At 45.0% G+C, this 24619-nt stretch overlaps 1 protein-coding gene across 2 annotated transcripts in view; it reads left to right on the top strand.

Moving 5' to 3' along the window:
* Window positions 1–1726: 1726 nt before the first annotated feature.
* Window positions 1727–24619, top strand: part of EEF2K (eukaryotic elongation factor 2 kinase) — a 39720-nt gene continuing 16827 nt past the window's right edge. The window contains exons 1-7 of one of the 2 annotated variants that reach the window (XM_081169506.1): window positions 1727–1948; window positions 11245–11358; window positions 14153–14462; window positions 17070–17170; window positions 22476–22536; window positions 23996–24033; window positions 24351–24522. In XM_081169506.1, the coding sequence (XP_081025632.1) occupies window positions 14217–14462; window positions 17070–17170; window positions 22476–22536; window positions 23996–24033; window positions 24351–24522 (618 nt within the window). In that variant the 5' untranslated portion in view covers window positions 1727–1948; window positions 11245–11358; window positions 14153–14216. The remainder of the gene's footprint in view (window positions 1949–11244; window positions 11359–14152; window positions 14463–17069; window positions 17171–22475; window positions 22537–23995; window positions 24034–24350; window positions 24523–24619) is intronic. The other variant, XM_081169505.1, reaches the window with a different exon arrangement.

The raw sequence follows: 24619 nt of genomic DNA, 5'->3' as shown, positions 1-24619 counted from the left end.
GGGAACTTCAACATCAAAGAATCTTCGCTGCGGATTTATAGCCTGCTCTACCACATAAACTTATTTAATAGTGTACATTTACGTCCCACCTTTCTTTCAGGGACCTCAAGGGGGCCTACATACTCCCCCCTCCCCGTTTGACCCTCACAACAGCCTTGTGAGGCATGGGCATAGCCAAAGGGGGGAGCAGGGGGCAGTTGCACCCCTAAATCAATACAAAGCAATGCAAATCTTAGGTTTCCCCCCCCCAAAAAAAAATCCTGGCTATGCCCCTGCTGTGAGGTAGGCTAGGCTGAGCTACAGTGACTGTCCCAAGGTTTCCCAAGCAAACATCACAGCCCAGCAGGGACTTGAACCAGGCCCAAGTCCAGCGCTCTAACCATTATGCCACACTGGAATCCTGTTTCTTGGTCGCTACAGACACAGTGTGGTGACCAGGGCTGCAACCAATGCCAGATTTATGTATAAACTAAACAAGCTATAGCTTAGGGCTCCACTCTGTTAGAATTCTTGCTCCATGATTGCAGTCATGGGATTGTTGTCTTTCACATGACAGTACAGTGGTACCTCGGGTTAAGTACAGTGGTACTTCAGGTTAAGTACTTAATTCGTTCCGGAGGTCCGTACTTAACCTGAAACTGTTCTTAACCTGAAGCACCACTTTAGCTAATGGGGCCTCCTGCTGCTGCCACACCGCCGGAGCACGATTTCTGTTCTCATCCTGAAGCAAAGTACTTAACCTGAAGCACTATTTCTGGGTTAGCGGAGTCTGTAACCTGAAGCGTATGTAACCCAAGGTACCACTGTATATGTTTTGACCCCACAGAGTGGGAAGTGACGGAGACAGGATGTTTGTGTTACTGTGTCCTTTGTTCTTTTTCTCTTTGCTGTCTGATGTTAGAGAGAGAGAGGGAGCCATGTTGCAGTGCTCCGTGTTTATATATAAATAAGTAGATTAGCCAAAATGCTGAGTTGCTGAGGTCTGTCACGCAAGGTGCGCAAACTCTGCGGATCCCTAAGTGTGTCGGTGTCGGTTGGCATTGGTCACTGTGATGTTTGGGCTGAAGAAAGCTTATGAAGCTCCCGAACGATCGACCAGGAAGGAGAGAACATGCCAGTCAGGCATGTGTCTCTGCCAGAGTCCTACTCGAGTGTAGGCTGAACTCCTGACACTCTCTTGGGAGCCCCCAAAAAATTTAAAGGGGAAAAAAACTGGATGTACATTTCCAAAATATAAGATAAAAAAACAAATAAAATAAAACCTACATACAGCAACAGTGTTTTGTGTTGTGTAATTAGGTCCATAAATTACTATATAGCATATATTCAACGCAAAAAAACATTTGATGTTGACAAAGGACAGCTGGACATATAAAGGGCCCCATTAACTTCAGTAGCTTAGGGCCTCATCAAATCTAAATCCGGCCCTGGCTGCAACCACCCTAGACTGTGCTGCCTGCTACCCAGCTCCGACAAGGAACCTCGTCTCGCACTTTAAACGCGCGCTCGATGCGCTTTAAACCCGGTCTGCATGCGGACGCCCAGAAGCCCCGCCTGGCTCTGCTTCTCGGCTTGGAGAGCCGCCTCTTCCCTCCCTCCTGCTCCAGCTCCTCCTCCTGCTCCAGCCCGGGGTGAGAACGAGGCGTGTCGTCGGATCCCTAGCTGCGTAGGGCGAGTTCAGCAGGGAGGCTGCAGGCGCCGCGCTCCGGAACGTGCTCGGTGCGCCCCAGTCCCGTCCCCGGGGGAAGCAGCAAAGCAGCAGCAGCCGGCGCGCGCGGCTCTTGTACGTCGCCTCTGCTCCTGGCACGCTTGCAAAAGCCTGGCCCGCCTCCCTGGAGGCGACTAGCTGGGCCGTCCTTCTGCAGAAAAGAGAGCGAGAGGGGTTGGCGAGGTGGAAAGCAAGCAGGGACCTTTGCTGTTTTGCAAAGGTGTGGATCTACGTGGAAAGGTAGGCCCGGGGCTTGCAACTGATCCTGTCGTTTGTTTGGGGCGAGCAAAGCAAGGGGAAGCATTGGCATTGGCCTCGTGTCTATTTGTGTGGGTTTAGGTCAGCTTGGGTGCATAGGGGACGGTTGTGTTTGCAAGGCCGCCTTAGCTGCCTTTGCAGACGGCCCAAAGCTCTGGCTAGCGGCAATCGTGGCAGCCCGGGGAGGTTTCTCTTCCTGCCCCTCCTTAGGAGCGGGTAGATGCAAGCAGCGCCCGGCCTGACCCTCCTGCCATCCTCCCCTCCCGCCTTCTTTCGCTGACACGTCTGAATTCGAGAGCTTTCCTGGGAGCGTCCGCGCTGCTGACCTCAGTGCTGGCGACTGGGGTGTAGGTAGGGTTGCATCAACACACAACTGTGCTCTGTGTGACTGTGGGGGTTGCGAGCGGCCGTGTGGACAGAAACAACCGTCTATTGTGTTCCTGGCTGCACAGTGGGCATTTTGTTTTATTTGCCTCTCGTGATTCGTTCTGTCAATCATCGGGATCAGGAAGGGTTTGGTGAGTTTGCGCATGTGTGGGTTGGGTTTTTTCATTTTCTCAAAACCAGGATCATGATCAGCTGAGTGTTTTTATGAACCGATCTCCAAATGCATTGTCATTTAATGAGAACAGATGGGGGGGGGGAGGACAGCTCCTCCAGAGTATCTGTTGGTTGAATATGTCTCCTGATTTGTTTGCAGGGAGGTTAGACGAAGTTGGCCGTTTGTTGAGGGTTTGTCCTCATCTGTTTGCGGGGAGGTCTGATGACAGTGCATCAAGCCTTATCCCACGCTTTCCAGTGAACCTAAAAAGCTGCCTTCTACTGAGTCTTTAGAAAATTGATCTATCTAGTTCAGTATTCTCTCCACTGACAGGCAAGGGATACCCCTTGCTCTCCTTATTGGAGAAACTAATCTTTTGGGGAAGCTGATTTCTCTTGTACGAGATCTCCATTTTTAATTGCACAATTCAAATTTGCTGCAAAGTGATTGAATTACACCCGAAAATAGCACGAGTTTGGAAACACCTTTGGTTGCATGTGTCCTTCTGTAGCGTTGTTGGGTTCTCTTTCCCTTTGGATCTGACTGAACACCATATTTGGGTGGCGGAAGGAATTCTGTCTCCGATTAGACCGCAGTCCTATGCACAACAACTAGGAAGTAAGACCCATCAAATTAGGAATTAGTTATATGATTGCCACTTTACAGCACAATCCTAGGCATGGCTACTTAAAAACAAGTCCCGGTGTGTTCAGTAGGGCTTAGTCCCAGGTAAGTGTGAGCAGGATTGCAGCCTTAGTTACTTTGTTTTGAAATTAATATACTGTATACTGCTTTATTCAACTATGGTTGACTGGTGATCCTCGACTACTTGTTCTGTTTAAAGGAAGGGATTTTCTCTTGTGGCAGAGAATGTGCTTTGCATATGGAAGGTCCCAAGATTTTACCCTCAGCCTTTCTAGGTAGGAATGGGAGTGAGCCTGGACAGCTGTTGGCAATTGGTTTAGACAGCACCGAGTTAGATGCAACCGTCTTCAGATTTGGTACCCTGGACTGATCTGTGAGGAAGGCTGATACTTTTCTTCAGGGATGGGCCCAGTTCTCACGTATCACCAAACCATGGCTAAGCGTGAACCGGTGAGTGTGTGAATGCACAAAGCAAAAACTGTTGCTGCTTTCAGTGTCTGCCTCCTGCCGCTGCTACACTACCTGTAGATAAGGCATGGTTTGGTATAGCGTTGTATGCAAACCTCGGCTTGTGGGTTGTCTCGCTCCCAACAAACCACAAACTCTGACCAAGATTTGTTCTTGGGGGAGACAAACCATGATCCTGGGTTTGCATGTAATCAATCATAAGCCAAACTATGGCTGAGTTCCACGTAATGCAGCAACAGCATCCCCGGGGGAGTGAAGCAGGCAGGATTTCTCCCAACTACGTGGGCGTTATCCCTCGTTCATGCCTGGCCATGTGTTGCGTTTCTGCTTCATGTGAACAGGGCTATGGACTCTCCATTTCCCCTTCGCTCTGTAACATCTGTGTTAAAACCACTGTGATGTTGACAGTCCCTAGCTGTAGCTGCAGCAAATTAGGAAAAGGCTGAGCAGGCAGAAAGTCATTTTGTTCAAGATTCAGCTATCCCAGTGTAAATGCTCCCAAAGGACAGGACATTTGGTGCCTAAATGATGGGGTAGCGTTCTGCTAGGGTGCTTTGCAATAAGGAAGCAGCCATGATCTTTTAAGGAACGATTCCCTTCATGCTGCTATTTTCCAAAAGTGCTGTGTTGTGAAGCCTTGTCTTCTAGTACAGACACTAACCAGCTTGGAAACTTGTTTCTGTGGGAGCACATTTGAAAGTACAGTGGTACCTCGGGTTACATACGCTTCAGGTTACAGACTCCGCTAACCCAGAAATAGTGCTTCAGGTTAAGAACTTTGCTTCAGGATAACAGAAATCGTGCTCCGACAGCGTGGCGGCAGCAGGAGGCCCCATTAGCTAAAGTGGTGCTTCAGGTTAAGAACAGTTTCAGGTTAAGAATGGACCTCCGGAACGAACGCACGTAGTTTTTAGAGGAGGAAAATCCGTAGGCATGCCACCCGCAGGCATTCCCTCCATAACACGCACAGACATTTCCCCTTACTTTTTAGGAGGAAAAAAGTGAGTGTTATGGTGCAAAAAATACGGTAAGTACTTAATCCTAGGTACCACTGTAATGGAGAACAAGAAGGCTTCATAATTGCTTGAGGAAGGAGAATGGGCGAAGGGTTTGGAGTTGTGCTGGAAATAAGGAGAATGAATGCTGGTATCCCCCACAATGCCAGCACCGTAAATTAACACAGAACATGGTTGGGAAACCCAAATGAGGCCTTCCAGGCCTCTCCCCCCACCCCCAGCCCTTGAAATTATCCCCAGGCCAAACTCCACATTTTTACCCCCATGTAACGTGTGTCAGTGGATTCTGGTGATGCCTCTTGCTTGTCTAGAGAGAGAATAGGGGAGCTAGCCTGCTGTTAGGCTGGCCAAATCAGGAACACTCCAGATCCCGAGATTTCAGAGTACAAACCTGAGACCTAGGGGTGGCCCTGGCCCCTGGTGATGTCAGAGGAGTAGGGCCTGGAGACAGAGGTTAATTGGGAGAAAGGAGTGGAGGAAGTGCTTGCGCTGCAATTTGCAGCTGACTCTTGGTGGGTTGAAGCTTGCAAGTTGCATCCACAATCTGATAGGTAAAGGTAAAGGGACCCCTGACCATTAGGTCCAATTGTGATCGACTCTGGGGTTGCAGCACTCATCTCGCTTTATTGGCCGAGGGAGCTGGCATACAGCTTCTGGGTCATGTGGCCAGCATGACTAAGCCGCTTCTGGAGAACCAGAGCAGCGCACGGAAACGCCGTTTACCTTCCCGCTGGAGCAGTACCTATTTATTTACTTGCACTTTAACATGCTTTCGAACTGCTAGGTGGGCAGGAGCAGGGACCGAGCAATGGGCGCTCACCCCGTCGTGGGGATTCGAACCGCTGACCTTCTGATCAGCAAGTCCTAGGCTCTGTGGTTTAACCCACAGCACCACCCGCATCCCATACACAATCTGATAGATGGGTAATTAAAGACACTCTGCTGGACCTGGAGATTTAAGCTTTCCACCTGGAGGGGGGCCAGGCAAACCTGGAGACATCAGGTCTGACCTGCAGGTCTGGCAACCCTGCTTACTGTACCAGGTTATTTGTCTGAGGGGCATCACTGTAGGACACCAGAGTGTGTCATTAGTATGGTGTTTGTGTAGTGGAAGAGCATTTTAGAAACTGCAGCATCATAGTCCTGTACATGTTTACTTGAAAATAAGTCTGGCTGAGCTTTCTCCCTGGTGAGTGTGTCCCACTGAACACACTGGGACTTCTCCTGTGAGTAAACATGCTTAAGCTCGCAGTGCGAAAGAGCATTTACAGTAGGACATTGCTGGGTTTTAATGCACCCAGTGTTACGTAATGGAATTAAACATTCTGTAGTAGAACAAAGGCAGGGATGATTCTGATACCCAGGAATAGCCATTTGTGTTTTTCCAAAAGTAGGCTTCTGCTCACCGGCATAAATGACAACGAGATTGCAGCCTGCTTCCTTTTCTAAGCAGAGAATGTTCCTGGACTGTTTGATTGCAGGTTGTTGATGTAATGTCATGGCAATCAAAGGCACTCAGTCAGCAGGTCTGCTTATTGACAAGCTTGGATATGTTCACATAGTTATGGGGATCTGAACATGGAACAGATGGAGGAAGAGGGTATACTTCCCCCCCCCAAAAAAAAATGGCTGCAGAACCAACCTCCTGCTCAGTTAAATGTTATGCAATCGTTGCCGTGCCAACGCACCAAAGTGTTGCAAAAATAAATTAGTAAATAAACATTTAACTCCATATGTAGATACCTGATCATGTCCCACATTACTTGATCAGATTATAGCTTCATTGGGACCGAATTAACATACCTATCTGGGTTTTAATTCAAAGAAAACCATACTGTGGGCTTACTAGTTATGACCTGCATCACATACAAAGATGAATACGAATTTGAATTTTCTGCATGGTTTGTGCAGAGTCTGCATTCAGATGCTGCATAATTCCTTCACTTTCTGGGTGATACAACCCAAGAAGAGATTGTTGTGTTTCCTAAAGCTCGTTGCACACTGGGTACAAGCCCTAAAGAAGAAGTAAAAATAAATTTCCAAGATACAAAATGGGTGGGGAATTGTTTCCGACAGTATTTGTTGGAATGCTGTGTAAAAATAACTGCTGCTGTTTTCAACATAAGGTAGCAGGCTCTGGAAACCTCGCGGGACAAAGACAGCGTTCTGACTTACACTGTGAGCGCAGGCAAGAAGAAATGGAAATGACGGCCATAATCATCATTATAATAATTGATTCTGTGGTTTGGGAGAGAAAGCAGTTGTTGTCTCTGCATATTTACTACTGAATAAATTTTGAAAGTAGCATTAAAAGTATACTGTAACGCTGTTTCCCTCCCTGCTAGTAATTCAATCAGTCAGTCAATCTTTATTATTACAAGTAATGATTATTTTGTTGCTATTGTAATGCTGAATTTAGAGCCCTGTTGCACTGTTCAGGGTGCAGATTTCTACACACCTAACCTGGGCACAAGCCCCTGAGTGCACAGGCAGAAGATAGCAGTCTTGCATGCTTTTCTGTACTCTGTTAGATAGGGGTGTTTTACTGCGTTGCATTCCTGCGTTGCTGGGGGTTGGAATAGATGGCTTTTGGGGGTCCCTTGCATTTCTTTAGCACAATTACAGCTTTGCAGCTCTGATCCTGGCAAGTAACAAAATGCACTTTCTAAATTCCATACTGAATCGGTAACCCATTGAGGCGGCAATCCTAGGCACCTTGGAGTAAGTCCTAGTGGACTCGATACAACTTTTTTTCCTGAGCAGACATGCCTAGGGTTGTCCCGAGCCGCTGGGTCTTGTGCCATTCCCAATTCTCAAGATCGCAGGCAACATTTGGAGATTACACAGTGTTCCCAGAGAGTGCTGAGAAACAGTTTTGGACAAGACAGTTCTGGGAACCAATGCTTCTGGTCGGGTGGGGGTTTTTAATATGTAGGCAAAAGGTGTTATTTTAATGCAGTGATGGTGAAGCCATGGCTATCCAGACATTATTGAACTCCAGATCCCTTCAGTTCTAGCCAGCATGACCAACAGTCATGGATGATGAGCCATGTTGTGTATGTTACATGTTGTATGATAGTCTACCATACATCTGGAAGACCATAGGTTCCTGTAATGTGTATGGGTTGCTCGTGCGTAAGTTGCCGCCTCTCCAGGCTTTGTTGCCTTGCTAAACCTTTCAGTCTGGGCAGCCCTTCACTTCGTGGCTGCCTCAGTCGCTAGCAGAATCTGTCAGTGGGCGTTTCTTAAATCTTTTCCAACATAAAAGTTGTTTGACACCCAGTCTCCTCCTACTCTCTCTGTGCGGAAGTCTTCTGCGCAGGGTGGGCGTGGGTAGCGGAGGACCCGTGCTCTCCCCCCTGGTGTCCAGTGAAGAGTCCTGGAGCCCTCTCGCCGATTCCCCCATCAGCCCCTCTATATCCCTGGTGTTGCGCTGATTTGCTTCCCCATCTGCGGAGCTGCCTCTCTCCCTGCTGGGCCCTTCTCCAGCATCATTTGAGAGCCTTCCCTCCGCCTCTAGCTCCGATGTCAGTTCCCTGACAGTTCCCTATGCTGATTCTAAAGAAATGTGGGTTTTGAGTTAGAGGAGAAGCTGCATAAATCCCACTTGCTTTCAGCCTGATCCCTAGATGTGTCTGGGTTTGTTTATATATATATATATATAAAATCATAGAGTTGGAAAGGTACCCCATGCAATACAGGAATCGCAGCTAAGGTTGTTTTGATTATGTTTATTGTAATTGGTTTTAGGATTTATGCTGTCTTTGTAAGTTGTATTGAGTCACTTCCATGAGTAAAGCGATGGGAAAAAAGATAGTCTCACCTTTGCTTATTTGGAAGTAGGAACGGGGTAGAATTCAGTTCACACTTACACGTATTTACAGGCAAAATTGTAACTCTGAAGGGTAAACTATGGAGCCCAGAATGACACCTGCAGAATGGCAAAAGCAGGAAGTGTACAATTTCCAAATATCATATCAGGAAACCTAGTTGTTGGTCATGGCCCTCAAAACCTAATTCGGGCTTATCAGCTGACAGTCTAGAGGACTTGTCCCAGAACACCTTCCTCAGTTCTGAGATGCAATTTGGCAAAAAAGTGGTATATAAATGTAGTCAGTAAATAAATAGGCTGTGTGTACACAACGGGCAGAAACTGATAACGGGAGCAGAAGTCAGCATTCTAAGAATTTCACCTTTTACTATTCAAGTTTCTAGTCCTTATGCTTTTTGAAATTCAGGAAAGGGACAAAAATGTTGCAAAAAGGAGACTATTCAGTTAAGTTTCATCTCTCATCTGTATCTCTTGGAGAATTCACAGAATTTGGGGGAAGCAGAATTTGGATTATCTTATTTTGCGGGACAAGGGAAGCACAGAATTATATACATAGCACCATGATGAAATATCAGGTTGACCATCAACAATAAGAACCTTCTTGGAGCTGCCAAAACAACTCCAGCTTGAGCACAGGGCAAGTTGCCATCCTTATAGATGAACCTTTTAAATAAAAGGTCTCTGGCACAAGGTAGTGAGACTGGCCTCATTGCACAGGCTCATTGAGGTCTCGAGCAGCAGAATGACGGGGGGTGGCAGGAAAAGAGTCTGCTCATTTGGCACCTGCACATGGCTGCCTCCTTAAAACAGAGAAAGCACAGGATGTTCTCCTGGAAGCAAACAGCTCTCTGCTCCTGCATGCCAGGAAGATAAGGCCAGGAATTGGATCTGTTTCAGAAGCATGTTCAGTACTGCTGATGGTGCAGCATTAGTGCTCAAGCTTAGAGCAGAAGAGAAGTGCATTTGAATACAGTGGTACCTCGGGTTACAGGCGCTTCAGGTTACAGATGCTTCAGGTTACAGACTCCGCTAACCCAGAAATAATACCTCGGGTTAAGAACTTTGCTTCAGGATGAGAACAAAAAACGCATGGTTGTGGTGCGGTGGCAGCGGGAGGCCCCATTAGCTAAAGTGGTGCTTCAGGTTAAGAACAGTTTCAGGTTAAGAACGGGCCTCCAGAACGAATTGAGTTCTTAACCCAAGGTACCACTGTATTCTCTGCATGAGATTTCCAGTTTTAAATAATAAAAATAAAAATATTGGTCTCCACAGTTGTTGTTGTTGGGGTGTGTGTGTGTGTTCTCCAAATCTTGTTTAGTCGTTTAATCGTGTCCGACTCTTTGTGACCCCATGGACCAGAGCATGCCAGGCACTCCTGTCTTCCACTGCCTCCCACAGCTTGGTCAGACTCATGCTGGTAGCTTCGACAACACTGTCCAACCATCTCGTCCTCTGTCGTCCCCTTCTCCTTGTGCCCTCCATCTTTCCCAGCAACAGGGTCTTTTCCAGGGAGTCTTCTCTTCTCATGAGGCGTCCAAAGTATTGGAGCCTCAGCTTCAGGATCTGTCCTTCCAGTGAGCACTCAGGGCTGATTTCCTTAAGAATGGAGAGGTTTGATCTTCTTGCAGTCCATGGGACTCTCAAGTGTCTCCTCCAGCACCATAATTCAAAAGGATCAATTCTTTGGCGATCAGCCTTCTTTATGATCCAGCTCTCACTTCCATACATCACTACTGGGAAAACCATATCTTTAATTATATGGACCTTTGACTGCAAAAAAAACCACCCCAAAAAAACCAACGCTCTGAAGAATTCTCGCCCTGGTTTTCGTAATCTTTCATCATTCATGTAGTTCTGTGGCTTGGTTTAAGGCCAGAAATCAAACCAAACAAACTTGTTCCTGTGGAAACAAGGAATGCCCAGAAAGTTACTTATTACTTTATTGTTTAGTGACAGTTACTTATTAGGGAATTCTGGCCCAGGCTTAAGGAGGTGCCATTTATACAATTAGCAATTGCATGGGCGATTTTTTAACAGTAAGCAGGGGAGGCTGGAAAGGATTAAAACCCCTTTGTGCTTCCCGCCCCTGCCAGGAACCTCCTGGTTAGTATTGGGCCCCGTGCCTGCTACTTATTTTGTAAAATGAAAAAGTAGTTGTGGTGTGAGAGCCAATATGGTGTAGTCATTAGCGTGTTGGACTAGGACCTGGGAGACCAGGGTTCGAATCCTCCCTCCGTCATGAAGCTCACTGGGTTACCTTGGGCCAGTCAGTCTCTCAGCCTAACCTACTTCACAGGGTTGTTTGTAAGGATAGGCCACCTTGAGCTCTTTGGCAGAAAGGTGGGGCAGAAATGAATAAATACATATAAATCCATCCATGCAATTGCTAATTGTCTTCTCTATGTGTTCAATGCTGCGGTCCTTCATTGGAGCAGGATCAGTCCAGCCCAGCCGTGGAGGCAAACAAGGCAGCTGTCTAGGTGGCTCCACGCTTTTAAGAAGTTGGCGGGGGGGAATACATTGGTGCCATCGGTTGTTTCTTTTAGCTTGATATTTTCTGCTCAGATTGAACAGCCTCATTGAAAGTTGTGCTGCTTTTCTGCAGAGAATCACATATGCACTTGCCTTTCACTGGGAAAATACCATTTCTAATTTTAGCTTGTGTCTTTAGAAGAGGTCAGAGGAGCATTGCACTGTGCCTGACGGTGAGATTTATGGCAGGCCAGCTCTTAGCAGTAGTGGTGGCTAACGGGGCATTTTTCTCCTTTACCTACAGGGTTATTGTTTTTACAACTGCTGGTACTTCTGTGTGGCCTTCTGCCCCACTCCATTCCTGCCACGTGAGGAGGCTTGCGTTCAACTTCTGCTGCCGGAAGTTGATCCACCATAGGTAAGTGCCTTTCCTTCTTATTGACTTTAACTGTAGGGTGAATTCACTGCGTGGATCTTCAGCAAATTAGTCTCTGTTCCTGCGTTTCCACATCTGAGATAAAACGGAAAGGTCTCTTTAAGGCAGTACCTTGCTTTTGCACCAAGCAACCTGAGAGTCATTGATGATTTGTTATTTAGTGTGGCAGCACTTTGGAACTCCCTGAGATCAAGCAGCGTCATTCACTGTGCTCTTTTTGGCGCCTCCTAAAAAAATTCTTGTAATTCTAATCTGTTTTAGTATTTTAACTTTTGTATGCCTTAAAGTATGGTTATGTGTGCAAGAGCATTAAGGTATAAGAACATAAAAATAAGATAATAATTAAGCAGAAGCAGTAAATAATTAAAGAACCAGAAGGGGAAGTTGAGGGAAGTCACGAGGGGGGGGGCGCTTCTTTTTTCTTTTATATGATAAATGTTACATTGTGTTATCTGATTGAATATAAAACTGCAAACATTCAGTAAAATTTCATAAAAAAATAAAATAAATTATGGTTGTGGATTTTTCTCCCTGTTACCACTTTATCTTTTTGTAAACCATTTTTAGGTTGTTGTTTTTTTACATCCGAGCACTGTGTAAATGTTACAAAGCAAGTTAGTAAACAGATAGATTAGAAGAATGAATAATTCCGCCTTTCATTTCTAGAAGAAATACCAATTGCTAATCAAAGACGCAGTATAGAATCAGTTTGAGGCTGTGTCTTTGTTGTTTGTTCAGATATGTTTCATATGTTGAGTACTGATGGCCTTCAACAAAATGTGCTTCTGTAGCCAGCCAGCCAGCTATAACCCCCTCCACAATACTCCATTGATTCCATTCCCTTTTCCACCTAGTGTTCCATTCACCACTCAAGACAGTTTTCTGTACCCACTGAGCATGATCAGCCCTCATCCGACAGTTTGGGGAAGTCACCCTCCTGTTAGATTCCTCCCCTACCTCCCCCCCCCCGGCTAAGAATTTATTGTACTTCTGAAAATCTTGGGGTTCCCACCTAGGGGTTCTTTTATGTCTGTAGGTGGTGGCATTTTGGCTGTGCAAATTTTGGCATGTGCAGCCTGGGCATGGGAAATAGAGGGAGCGATTTACCCTCAGTCTAGGTTTGATGAGCTTGAAATGTCTTGGATAAACACCCACCAAAGTGCTGGCACTAATTGGACCAGTGGCTCAGCTGGAAAGTGTTGCGGCGAGATCCCTTCCCAAGAGAGTTGGATTGGGAAATTTCTGGATGCATTGCACAATTTAGCCTTTTGCAAGTAAGCGTTTAAGCTCCACCCGCCCACCCCAAATCTTCCCCTACATTTTTACAAATGAGTCCCGCTCAGAAAGAAAGATGATGAGATGTATTATTTACCAGGTGCCATACAGAAGGTAGAATTACATCGCCCTGCCCTCAGGCTTGCAATCTCATAAAAGGAGAGTGAAATAAAGGCATGGAACCGGAGGGAGAGGAAAGCAGATCAAAAGTTAGCTGGAAAATAGGCTAAGGGAACTCTCGTGTTTTTAAACGATGGAAGCACGCCTCTACGGTATATGTGGAATTCATCTAAGACACGACTATAGCCATAGAGAAGGATTGTGGCTCAGCCGTGGGTCATTGCTTTTGTACCAGGAAGTCCCAGGTATGTCCAGTTAAGGGGCTGGGAGAGGATCCTGCCTGATGCCCTGGAAAGCCACTACCAGATGGTGTGTAGAGCATGGGTAGGCAAACTAAGACCCAGGGGCTGGATCCTGCCCAATTGCCTTCTAAATCCGGCCTGCGGACGGTCCAGGAATCAGCATGTTTTTACATGAGTAGAATGTGTGCTCTTATTTAAAATGCATCTCTGGGTTATTTGTGGGGCCTGCCTGGTATTTTTACAGGTAAGCAGCCACCGGGGCTCATCCGGTGCTGTGGAGAAGGGAGGGGAGAGTCGGTTGAGGGGGTGGCTTACAGTCCGGCCCCCCACAAGGTCTGAGGGACAGTGGATCAGCCCTCTGCTGAAAAAGTGTGCTGACCCCTGCTTTAGGGGAAGCTGTGACAGTTTAAAGTCGTATAACACTGCTTTAAATTAATAATGTGGGTGTGGCCAGGGTGCTATTTTCAAGCCAGGAGGTAGGAGACAAATTCCATGCATACGGCCTGCATCGTCTCTGGTTGGTGGGTGAGGCAAGGCATGTCTTCTCCATTGCTGAGAAGACCTCTGCTTCAGCCTTCTCTGCCTCCCAGGAAGGTGAACTGCTACTCCACCTGGGAATACAGGCCTCAACAAGAAGACACTTCATATTTATCCAGGATCTGGCATATTTCTCCAGGTTAGGATGGAGCGCCACAAGCCTGAGCTTGCAGGTAACTTCACCTGTTCTCCCCCACATCATGAATGAAGAAACGGCAGCAAAGAGAAACGAGAGATCTCCGTTGGCTCAGGAACTGCACTCTGCGATAAAAGCAACATTCAAACCGTCTCATCGTTTTATTAACCACCACGGGAACCGCCCAAATCTTTAAAGGAACGCCACAAACAGAATGCAGCTGTTTTCACACACTAGGCTGATTTCACTAACTCCTGTCCTCAGCGTAATTTTTAAAAGGCATATATTGATTTTTTTTTTTTGCAAACCGCTTTCAGGTTTATTCAGGGTTTGTTTTGTTTTTACAACCAAGCGGCATGTAACTTTTATTAAATGAACAAATGTAAAGCCTAAAGATTCCTACATACTGACCCATCCCCCCCCCCCGTTAATTCAGATATTGATCTCCCGCCTTTCTTTTCTTTAGGTTCCTTCATTTGTAATACTGGCTACTTCAACCCCCACACGAGCAAAGCCACTCTCCCACCAGTATGGCGGAAGAAGACCTTATCTTTCACATGGAATGCTTCGATAACAGCAAGCCAGCGAAAGCAGCCTCTGGGAATTACCACGACACCGATAGCGAGGATGAAGATAATTACTATATCTGCCCGATAACAGATGACCCTGTTGCAAACAAGGCAGCTGGTGACAAAGTCAGCAACTATTACACCAACTTGATGAAAAATGAGCTGTATTCATCCAGCGTTTCTCCTAGGAGTTCTTTTGACATCAAGGTTAGTCCACACCAGTCTCTCTCTTTCCTGGCTTTTCCTGGGCTGGCATGAGGTCAAAACTTTCTTCCCCTGCTTTGTTTCTTGTAACTAACTACCGTGATGTACAACTTGCGTGCATTTTGCCCAGAACTGTAGCTGCTCTCAGGACAATGGCCCACCCCTTTAGACCAATTTGCAGTTTGCTCATTTCCTGTGCGTAGACCGAAGTGTGAAGCCGTAAACATTCGGCACAGAGCTGGCTTGTGTGTTTGTAAATACGCAGAAGACACAGGTTGTGGAGCTGCAAATGATCATGGCCACAAATGTTGGCAAAGTCTGTTAAATAACCCAGACGGAGTCCAAAGAGAAAATAAATCCTGGTAGTACTTTGCTGAGGAAACTGAATGGAAGGCAATGTATAATTTGAAGAGAAAGGAACAGACATGTGCTGTCTTTCTCTCTCTCCAGGCCTTGTACATAGCAGGGAGGCGTCCAAGCAAGCATACAAAGGAAAACTCCCTCAGAACTACACAGCTTATCAAGGCTGTGTGCCACCTCAGCAAAACATCATTCCGCCTGAACTGCAGCCCTTGTTGAGCTGTCTTTGGTCCTAAGGCCTCCATCATTATAATAATTATTGGCAACTCTCCATTTTCAATTATAATTACTTTCTGTGATAGCAATGTATTACGTACTCTTCAGCCATTGCTCTCTGTGTGGAATGCGAGACAACAAAAAGCTACAAGATTCACAATAAATAAAAGCATAACTAGTTGCAGCAAGCTGTTTCATAAAAGCAGCATAAACGAAAGGTAGAGCCAAAAGATATTGGCAGGTAAAATGGGTTTTCACCTGGTGCACCTGGCAAACCTCTCAGGGAAGCTGTTTTCCCAGCTAGGGTGCCATAGCTGAAAAGGCCCTGCCTCCCTCCACCATCTCTCTTCCTTCTGATGTCAAAGGGACATGGACAAATTTAGTGTGTTTACCTCTGAATGACACCACTCTGTGTGCAGCAAACATAATTGCCGTGTGACTCATTTGAAAACTCTGGCCCTTGCCGTTAGCTTCCATATATGGGATGTTGTCACTGATGTTTCTTAAGAAGTATCACTCTGGGCCAGAAGTTAGATGTCTGTCAGTGAAAGGCTGTTGGGAAGCAGAGGAGAGGAACACCAGTTGAAAGAGAAGTGAGCAGGACTGTATTCTAGATGATCATAGAATTGTAGAGTTGGAATGGATTCCAAAGGTCATCTGGTCACAATCCCCTGCAGTGCAGGAAAGCATAGAAAAACTGGCTTTCAAAAACGTTCACCAAGCACAATGGATGTGTTGATTGTCTTGAAAAGTGACTTTCATTTAAATGCTATTTTGCTCTGTTCTACGTGTCTTCTGCTTAATTGTTTCTCATGTATGTCCTTTAGAATGGCACTCAGCAGCATTCTAGGCATGGCTCTGCTGTTGACCATAGCCGGGTAGGTCAAAAATGAATGCGGCAACATTTTAAAATAAATTTCTTGTTTGAGGTGGGCAAGTGGTTTAAAACCCAGATCCCACCATTTCCAGAAAAATCATATGCAGTTTTGTGCACACTTCTCTTAATAAACACAGTTTTGTATGCAGTTTCCCCTCACATAAGCATTTTCACTAATACGCACATTTTGTGCACAGGATTGGGCTGAGTGTCTTGGAGAATGAAACAGCCATTTGTCTGGAGTTGTAATATTCATCTGCATCCTTTACATACTAACATGCCTTTTGCTGGGATTTTTGGTTCATTTTCAAGCGGCTTTTGCTTCTCAGTTTGATTATATGTAGCTTGTTTTGTGTGTTCCCCCCTTACTTTTTCCTCAAGAGCATGTTTGAGTTTGACTGTATCACTGGGACATTAAAAAATAAGAAGAGGAATGCATGAGCAGATCCAAAGAAAGAATACGTCTGGCTGAGATTAGCGGTCAAGGGGCTCCCACCAGCTGAGACAGGGACGTACTCCCAAAATATTTTGTTGTAAAAGAAAATAACTCTGCTTTAAAAGAAAAACACGAGTTCAGTCTTGGCTCTCGTGTTGATTATCATTTGTTGAGCAAATTAAGTTAATTTGGATAGGCAGAAAATATTAAAAATACATTTAAGGAACCACACAAAGAGGGGGAAGGAAGTCAAGTTTTGAAATGTTGAAAGGACTGTAAAATTATTGAAATTTATAAAATTGAAAATCATAAATAAAATATGTTTTTTAAAAAGAAAATTTTAAAAGCAAAATGCATCCAGCGGAGGGCCGGTGGCCTGAACCAGTAAATCCTTACACATATTTACCTCCCCACTCCTTGATGATATATACATACATATATATATATATACATACATATATATATATATATATATATATATATATATGGTGTCAGTGTAGTGCAGGTAGGTGTGGTTTTTCCAAAACAGGTCCAAATGTAGAGGCAGGCCCACGAGACTTGTGTCCGCAGACAAATATCCTTTATCCTGCACTGTTTTCGGGCTCTCTCTGTGTGCTTCCCTTTGCAAGACTGAGGTCCAAAAGTACGATGGGAGATCAGTGATTGTGCATTATCTCTGACGGCCTTTTGTGAATAACTCGACACTTTCCAACTTCTGCAGCAAGCCTGGAAGCACGCCATTGAGAAAGCCAAGCACATGCCTGACCCATGGGCAGAATTTCATCTGGAGGACATTGAAACGGAAAACGCAACACGTTACAGGTTTGTAGGCACTTCTGCTTCTAGTACTGATGTTCCATATGTGTCCCTCTGGGCTTAGGTGAGGGGCAGGGGCACATCCACCAATGGTGGCACAGATTTCATACAAGATCTTGCCTATTTTGGGTGAGATCTTGCCCCAAATCCCATGAGATTTATTTTTATTTTTTTGCTCTACAAAATTTTGTGCGATTTCGGGCAAGATCTTGCCCCAAACGGGCACAATGTTGCCCGAAATTGGTGCCGATTTGCAGCATCACTTCTCTGCTGTTGGCAGAGGTCGCAGGCCAGGCGGGAGACCTGCAGGCGGGCAGCCTGAGGCAGTGACTTCATCCTGCCCAACGGCTGAGCCGGCACTGGCAGGGCAGGGCAGGGCTATGTGTCAAAGGGGTTTGTTTCTTTTTCAAAATAGTCCATCTTGAAGCAGAGGCAAATATTAATCTCTCTCTCTCCCCCTGAATATGGACTTTTTAGTGGCACCCTAGGAGGAAAAATATGTGATCAGGAAGATGTTAAGAGGCTTGCTGCTGATTGATGTGCAAATAGGTTAAACAAAATGGGCAATAACCACATTACTCCTTTTAATTAGTTGTTGTATTTATGGCTCTTGCCTGTATGCCCTGATAGGTTCTTGCTTCCGGGTGTTCTGTTCTATTTCACCTATTAACTTCCATTGCAGGTTTTTAAAATAAATACCAACCAACAATTTAGGTAACCTTTATCTGAACCGGAGTTAAGCTGGTAATCCAGAGTCCGTGTGGCTTGTCCATTACTGCCCTCTGCCTCGCCCCTTGTAAACATGTCTTGCACGTATCCTGATTTTTGATTCTCTTTCTCTTCTTTGTCGCAAGCTACAATTGTGAGCTCATTGGCGTTGTCTTAGGAATTAAATCTTCATAAGGAAGAAAGCTTCCAACATGCTTTTATGCAAAGCTATAAATAGTTGGGCCTCTTAGAAACGCGCTGTGCCGTTCTTAAAATAGTGTTTGCTTTCTCTCGGGTGTGCGTGCTCCTCTGCTACGCACAGCCAGAATGTAAACCTTTAAAAAAGGACCGGTGCAGGCGTGCGCAGAGCACAACTGACCTCTGACTTGTGTGCGTTCCTGCTGGGCAGACAAGCTCATCGGAACATGCTGTACATGATGCACATCTGAAGTGTGCATTCGCTGGGTGTGAAATGAGTTCAGCTAAGCATCTTATGGCAGGATTACATGAGGAAAGGTGGAAGAAAACTGACAGAAATAGATTGTTGCCCAACACATTTCAATTATTACAGTGGTACCTCGGGTTAAGAACTTAATTCGTTCTGAAGGTCTGTTCTTAACCTGAAACTGTTCTTAACTTGAAGCACCACTTTAGCTAACGGGGCCTGCTGCTGCACGATTTCTGTTCTCATCCCGAAGCAAAGTTCTTAACCCGAGGTAATATTTCTGGGTTAGCAGAGTCTGTAACCTGAAGTGTATGTAACCTGAAGCGTATGTAACCCGAGGTACCACTCTCTTTTCCTATTAAAAAGATCTTGAATCGCAGTCTCTGCAGAAAAAGACAGATAACATTTGAAATACATTGACTGATAAATGGTCTCCTGTGCGACTTTTAAGGGAAATGTTGGACACACCCTTCTTCCCAGGTCATGTCAGTCCTTTGCTTAATCTGAAACCCCCTTTCCATTATAAACAAAAACCTCAGGAAAACCAGTCATGGAGCTATATGGAAATCTGTAATTCCTCCATAAAATATTTTAACAACATGAAAACACTTTTGTTTCGACAAGGTTTTCCAGCTGGATGAAAAAGTATCCATCTTAGGTGTTTATTCTGAATTGTTTTTCAAACTTCCATTGTTTCATACTGTATTTTAAACTACTTTATGTTGCAGCCCTCAATGCCACCTCCCCTGCTGCCACCAAATGCTGTCCCAAGATTTTCCCCAAACCTTGGATCAGATTTGGGAATGGGGGCAAGGGCTGTGGAAGGAAGGGGGAATAATAGAAAATTGCCTCCTAGTGCCCCTTCATGGAGGCCTCCACAGGATCAAGGAGCTTCTATGAATGGTTGCAATTGGGGGGGATGGCTAAAATGTTTTGATTTGAAAGACAGTTAAATTGATCTTTTAATCGACGGTACCTGATGGGTGCTTATTTTTATATGTTTTATTACAAATATTGTGCATGTGTGTTTTAAATTCTATTTTCCTTCTCTGGTATTTGGGGGGTTGTTGTTCTTGGGTTGTTCTTGCTTTTATTTTGATTATATGTTTTGTGTTTTTATATTGTGATTTTACCCTGTGAACCTCCATGAGACCTGTGGGCATGGGGCGGTATATAAATGTTAATAATAATAAATTTGTGGTATGAGACTCACATGAAAGGCAATTCACAAGATAATGACACAGACCAGTTCTTCCAGTTTCACATGAGCTTCATGTGTGTTGCATACCATGTAGTGATAAACAACATGTGAATCCACATGTACAGAATTGCACATAAGCCAGATTGTGGCTGCCTCCACACCATACATTTAAAAGCTAATTTAAAGCGCGCGCACGCGCACACACACATCCTTGAAACTATAGTTTTTACCCTTCACAGAGCTACAATTCTCAGCTCCCTTAACAAACCAGTTTCCAGGATTCTTAAGGGGGTGGGAATGTGCTGTGAATGTGCTCATAGATGCCTAGTCTCAGCATGTCTGATGGTGTTTGCTGTGCTGATCCTTTAAAGGAAAAAATAATCCACATTCTTGTACTTACAAGGGAAAGTAGAAACTATTTCAAGTATTGTGTAGTGCGCGCTCCCAAACCCTTATGCACAGTCACATGTGGCTCTGCAGAAATTTTAAGGACAGAAAGAGACAGCATTTCTCCCTAGCTGGTGCCAAAGATATGCAGATGATGGCTATCTGTCTCTGGCAACTTGCTGTTTCAGCTGAAAGTAAAACCCGCAGTGAAACAATCACACAACTAAAGCAAGGATGTTGTTCTCCCCTTCACAGTCGGAGGGAAGGTGGGGGGGGGGAGGGAACTCCTAAAACCTTTGTTTCTTGTTCAGCCAAACAGTGATTAAGGGTATTGAAACTGGGCAGTGGTTTGTATAGCCAAATATTGTTTTCTCTCTCAGCTTCCATCCGTTGAATTTTATTTCACTGAGAGGAAAACAGAATTGCATTCTTCCCTTCAGAGTTGTTGTTACATATATTTAGTAGCTGATTTACTCGCAAAAATGAGTCAAATTGATTTACAAACACAACAAGAATACTAAAACCAATTATGATAAACAGAATCAACAAAAATCTAACAAACACGTCTATTTGTTTTATCCTGTTCCAACCAAAGAGGCCACAAATACTTACAAATGCCTCAAACGAGGGGGTGGAAACCTGGGTAAAACTCCCCCCCCCCGCTCCTAAAACTAGCTAAAGAGGGTTCAAGGCAAACCCCGGTGGGGGGTGGCATTCCACAAGCAGGGAGCCACCACCGAGAAGCCCCTTCTTGTGTTGCCATAAATCTCCTTTGAAGGGGGAACATGGAGAAGGGCCTCAAATGATGATCACAAATATTTTTCTGTCACTTTAAAAAAACTGATGTTTTTCATTTTTAATGTTGTGTATGTGTGTGTTTAAATTGCTTAATGTTGTTTCTGTGAGGCTCCTTGAAAGGGCTTGTTTTTTGTCTTGAAATAGAGCGTAAGTGTATCGTAATAAACAAACTGTGAACGATTCGTTATTACTTCTACTTTGACCCCTACCTCCAGAAGGTTATCTTCCAAAGTATATATGTATATATTAATACGTAAACACGCATAACTCCCTTGGGTGGGGTACACAGATAATATCCCAATAGGCCAAACGACTTGGTAGGAAGTGAAATAGCAGTTTTGCTAGGCAGCCTGCCAAGGAAAAATTGCTGCTCCTGCCCTTAAAACAGTGGCATGTGGCTGTACCTAAGGACATGTCTGAATTATTTGCCCCTTGTATACTTAGTCCCATTTTCATTTGTCCCTCTTTGTTTCTGTACTGGTCTTGCTTATTCACACTAGCAGGCCAGCCGCCAGCAGACAACACTCTCAGGGAATTGCTAGGACTCCAGCCACTAGGCTAACCCACTGCTGACTCATGTCTTTAGCATTCTTTTCTCTCTCCCAGACCTTCCAGCCAGCTTTGTTTGGGAGACGTGAGACAAGAGCAGGGACATTTCTCTTCCACTCTCTGTGGGTTTCCCAAGAAGTGTCTGGCTGGACACTGTAGAAAGTAGGATACCGGATTCTGTCAGCCATCAATCAGACCCATGAGGGCTCTTCTTGTGTTCTTAATTTTTGTTGACTACTGTAATTCGCTCTACGTGGGGCTGCCCTTGAAACTGTCCCACAAACTCCAGCGGGTGCAGAATGCTGCAGCGAGGCTCCTCACGGGGTCCCTGCCATGGGAGCATATTCACCCAGTGCTTTACCAGTTGCACTGGCTCCCGGTGGAGTATAGGGTCAGGTTCAAGGTGCTGGTCTTGACCTTTAAAGCCTTTTGTGGCTTAGGGCCCTCGTATCTACGGGACCGCCTCTCCTGGTATGCCCCGCAGAGGACCTTAAGATCCATGAATAACCATAGTTTAGAGGTCCCGGGTCCTAAGGAAGTCAGACTATCCTCCACCAGGGCCAGGGCCTTTTCAGTGATGGCTCCGACCTGGTGGAATGCTCAGTCCCCTTAGACTAGGGCCCTTCAGGATTTAACCTCCTTCCGTCAGGCCTGTAAGACAGAGCTATTCCGCCTGGCCTTTAATTTGAATTCAGCCTGATCTTTTATTTCCCTTCTCTTCCCTCCCCCTCCTCTTTTATGAAGATCACCCACTCTGAGACCCCACAGCTAATTCTCCACTGACCTCCTCGCTGGCCCAAGTAGGACCAATTCAGCCAGCTAGCCCTGGGGATTATCTAATTGATTTTTGATTTTTATTGTTATTCATGTTTTTATACCCTATTTTATGCTGCTTTTAGAATTAAGTGTTTTAAAGTGTTTTAAATTTGTTGTTAGCGACCCTAGCCCGGTTTTTGAACTGGGAAGGGCGGAGTATAAATAAAAATTTATTATTATTATTATTATTATTATTATTATTATTATTATTATTATTATTATTATTATTATTAATTTCCCACAATGCCCCTGATGTGGCATCACACTGGGGCACTGTGGGAAATTCAAAAGCGAAAAGCAGACCTTCTCCATTTAAAGCCTGGCAGTGTGGTTAAAATAAATAATAGTTTCTTTTTCTTCCTTGGTGATTTTTAACTATCAGACCCATGTTGTTTCTTACTTGGCAGATACAATGCTGTTACTGGAGAGTGGGTCGAGGATGAGGTTCTGATCAAAATGGCTTCACAGGTGAGGACTTTGCGAATTCTTGGCTTCCGGTCCCACCTGCCTTAATGGAGGCAGCCCCAAGACGGGGGATTGTCGGCGAGTTTATTTATTTATGGCATTTTAAAAGTCCTGCTCTTCCTCCAGGATACATATTAGCCCCCCTGCTTTATCCTCAAAACAGCCCTGCAAGGTTAGATTGGGCGAAGAGTTAGTGATTGGCCCAAGGTTACCTGGTGAGCATTACGGCTGAGTGAAGACACATGGCTGAGTCTCCCCTACTCCTTTTCTAGCCATTTAACCTCCACAGTGTTGTGTAATGGTTAGAGTGTTGGACTAGGATCAGGGAGACCCAGGTTCGAATTCCCTCTTGGCCATACGGAGCTTGGGCCAGTCACTATCTCTTAGCTAGCTCACAGGGTTGTGAGGATAACATGGGAAGGAAGAGAAATGTGTATACCGCTTTGAGCTCCTTGGAGGAAAAGTGTGGAATAAATCCAATAAATAAATAAATGGGAGTTTGTACTGAGCCTGTTGTTGCTTCAGACTGCTCCATTCTGAAAATACTTTCCCACAGAAAACATTTATATTCAACAGGGAGTTTGCCCCTTTTTGGCCGGGGAGGGCAGTAGTCTCCTGTCTCTCACCTGCCAAGTCTATTTCAGAGTCTCAGTACTGAATCTGCACATTACCTGTTTTGACTGGGATGCTTAACCCTTCCCACACCGGCTAATTTTCTCAAGCAAATAAATGCCTTCCCATGATTTTTCCTCTCAGATCATCTTCCCATCTCAGAGCCCAGTTAAGGGTGAAAGTGAATTAATCACATCTGGGAATTAATAGCATCTTGAAGGGGAAACTTGCTGAGAAGAATTGGATGGGGGACACTCATTGCTTCCTTCCCACCAATTCTAGCCTGCAGCTCAACCTCCAAAGCAATTATAAAGCTTCTGTTTGTGAGCTATGATAAAAAATAAGTGTACCCCTTCTAGGGCTTAACTCACACTTAAGATAAAAGGCGCTGTCTACATATTACAGAATGCTATGAAAAGAGGCCATTAACTCCCACTTTAGCTTTTTCTCGCCCTCTCAGTAAATTTAAAATACAGTAAAGTAACCTAGTTCCTGGTTTTTTTCCCCGCTTGATGAGCGTGTTTTAACATCGTTTGATTTTTATATTGCTCTTTAATTATGAGCTGGGCTGTTCTTTACTGTTGCAAATGGCCGCTCTGAGTAATATGAGTGCATTAGAGGGCAAGAATCAGGATATAAATATTTGAATACACATGTAAGGAAAACATGGACTTGGAGAGCGTATTTCCAGTACGGATGCTTTAGCTGTTGTGACAGTTCTCCGCATTCTCAAAAGGATGCCTGCAGCTCGTAGGATTTTCTTTCAGTTACTGGGAGTACAGGCAGAATTTTTCAAATACAAATAACCTTTGGATGAGTAACGATTGATCATATTTATATTGATTTTCAGCCTTTTGGCCGTGGAGCAATGCGGGAATGCTTCAGAACGTAAGTGTATCTCTGCTTATAAATATTCTTGGGCTGTATTTTGCAGGATGGGAGATTGAGCCTAAAAGCCATGAAAAGAAAACAATCAGGGCCAGAGAGAGAGAGAGAGAGTGAGATGTGGGGCCACATTTGGCCCTAGATCTGAGATTCCGCATTCTTGCCCTACAGGCTATGGGGTGAGAACCCAACAAATATAATAATGTCCCCATATTGCAGAAATTATCCTGGCTCCCATGCTATCATGTTTTCAAAGAGCATTAAGTTCAATTTCCCCCCCCCCCCTATTCCTTGTTCTCTCTTGGTCTTTGGTCTTGCAGGAAAAAGTTATCTAATTTTTTACACACTCATAACTGGAAAGGTGCCTTCAACTATGTTGCCAAGAGATACATAGAAACCGTCAACCGGGATGTCTACTTTGAGGACGTGCGACTCCAAATGGAGGCCAAGCTGTGGGGAGAAGAGTATAACCGTCACAAGCCCCCCAAGCAGGTACCTTGTTCTAAGTCGGTGAGCAAAACACCACCCCCACCACTCAGGGGAGGCAAAGAGTTCATTGAGTTTCTGAATTAATGTCGGTTTATTACGA

The sequence above is a fragment of the Podarcis bocagei genome, assembly GCF_964188305.1.
Source record: "Podarcis bocagei genome assembly, chromosome: 14".
Classification (NCBI taxonomy): Eukaryota; Metazoa; Chordata; class Lepidosauria; order Squamata; family Lacertidae; genus Podarcis; species Podarcis bocagei.
This window is presented reverse-complemented; position numbering and strand designations above follow the sequence as displayed.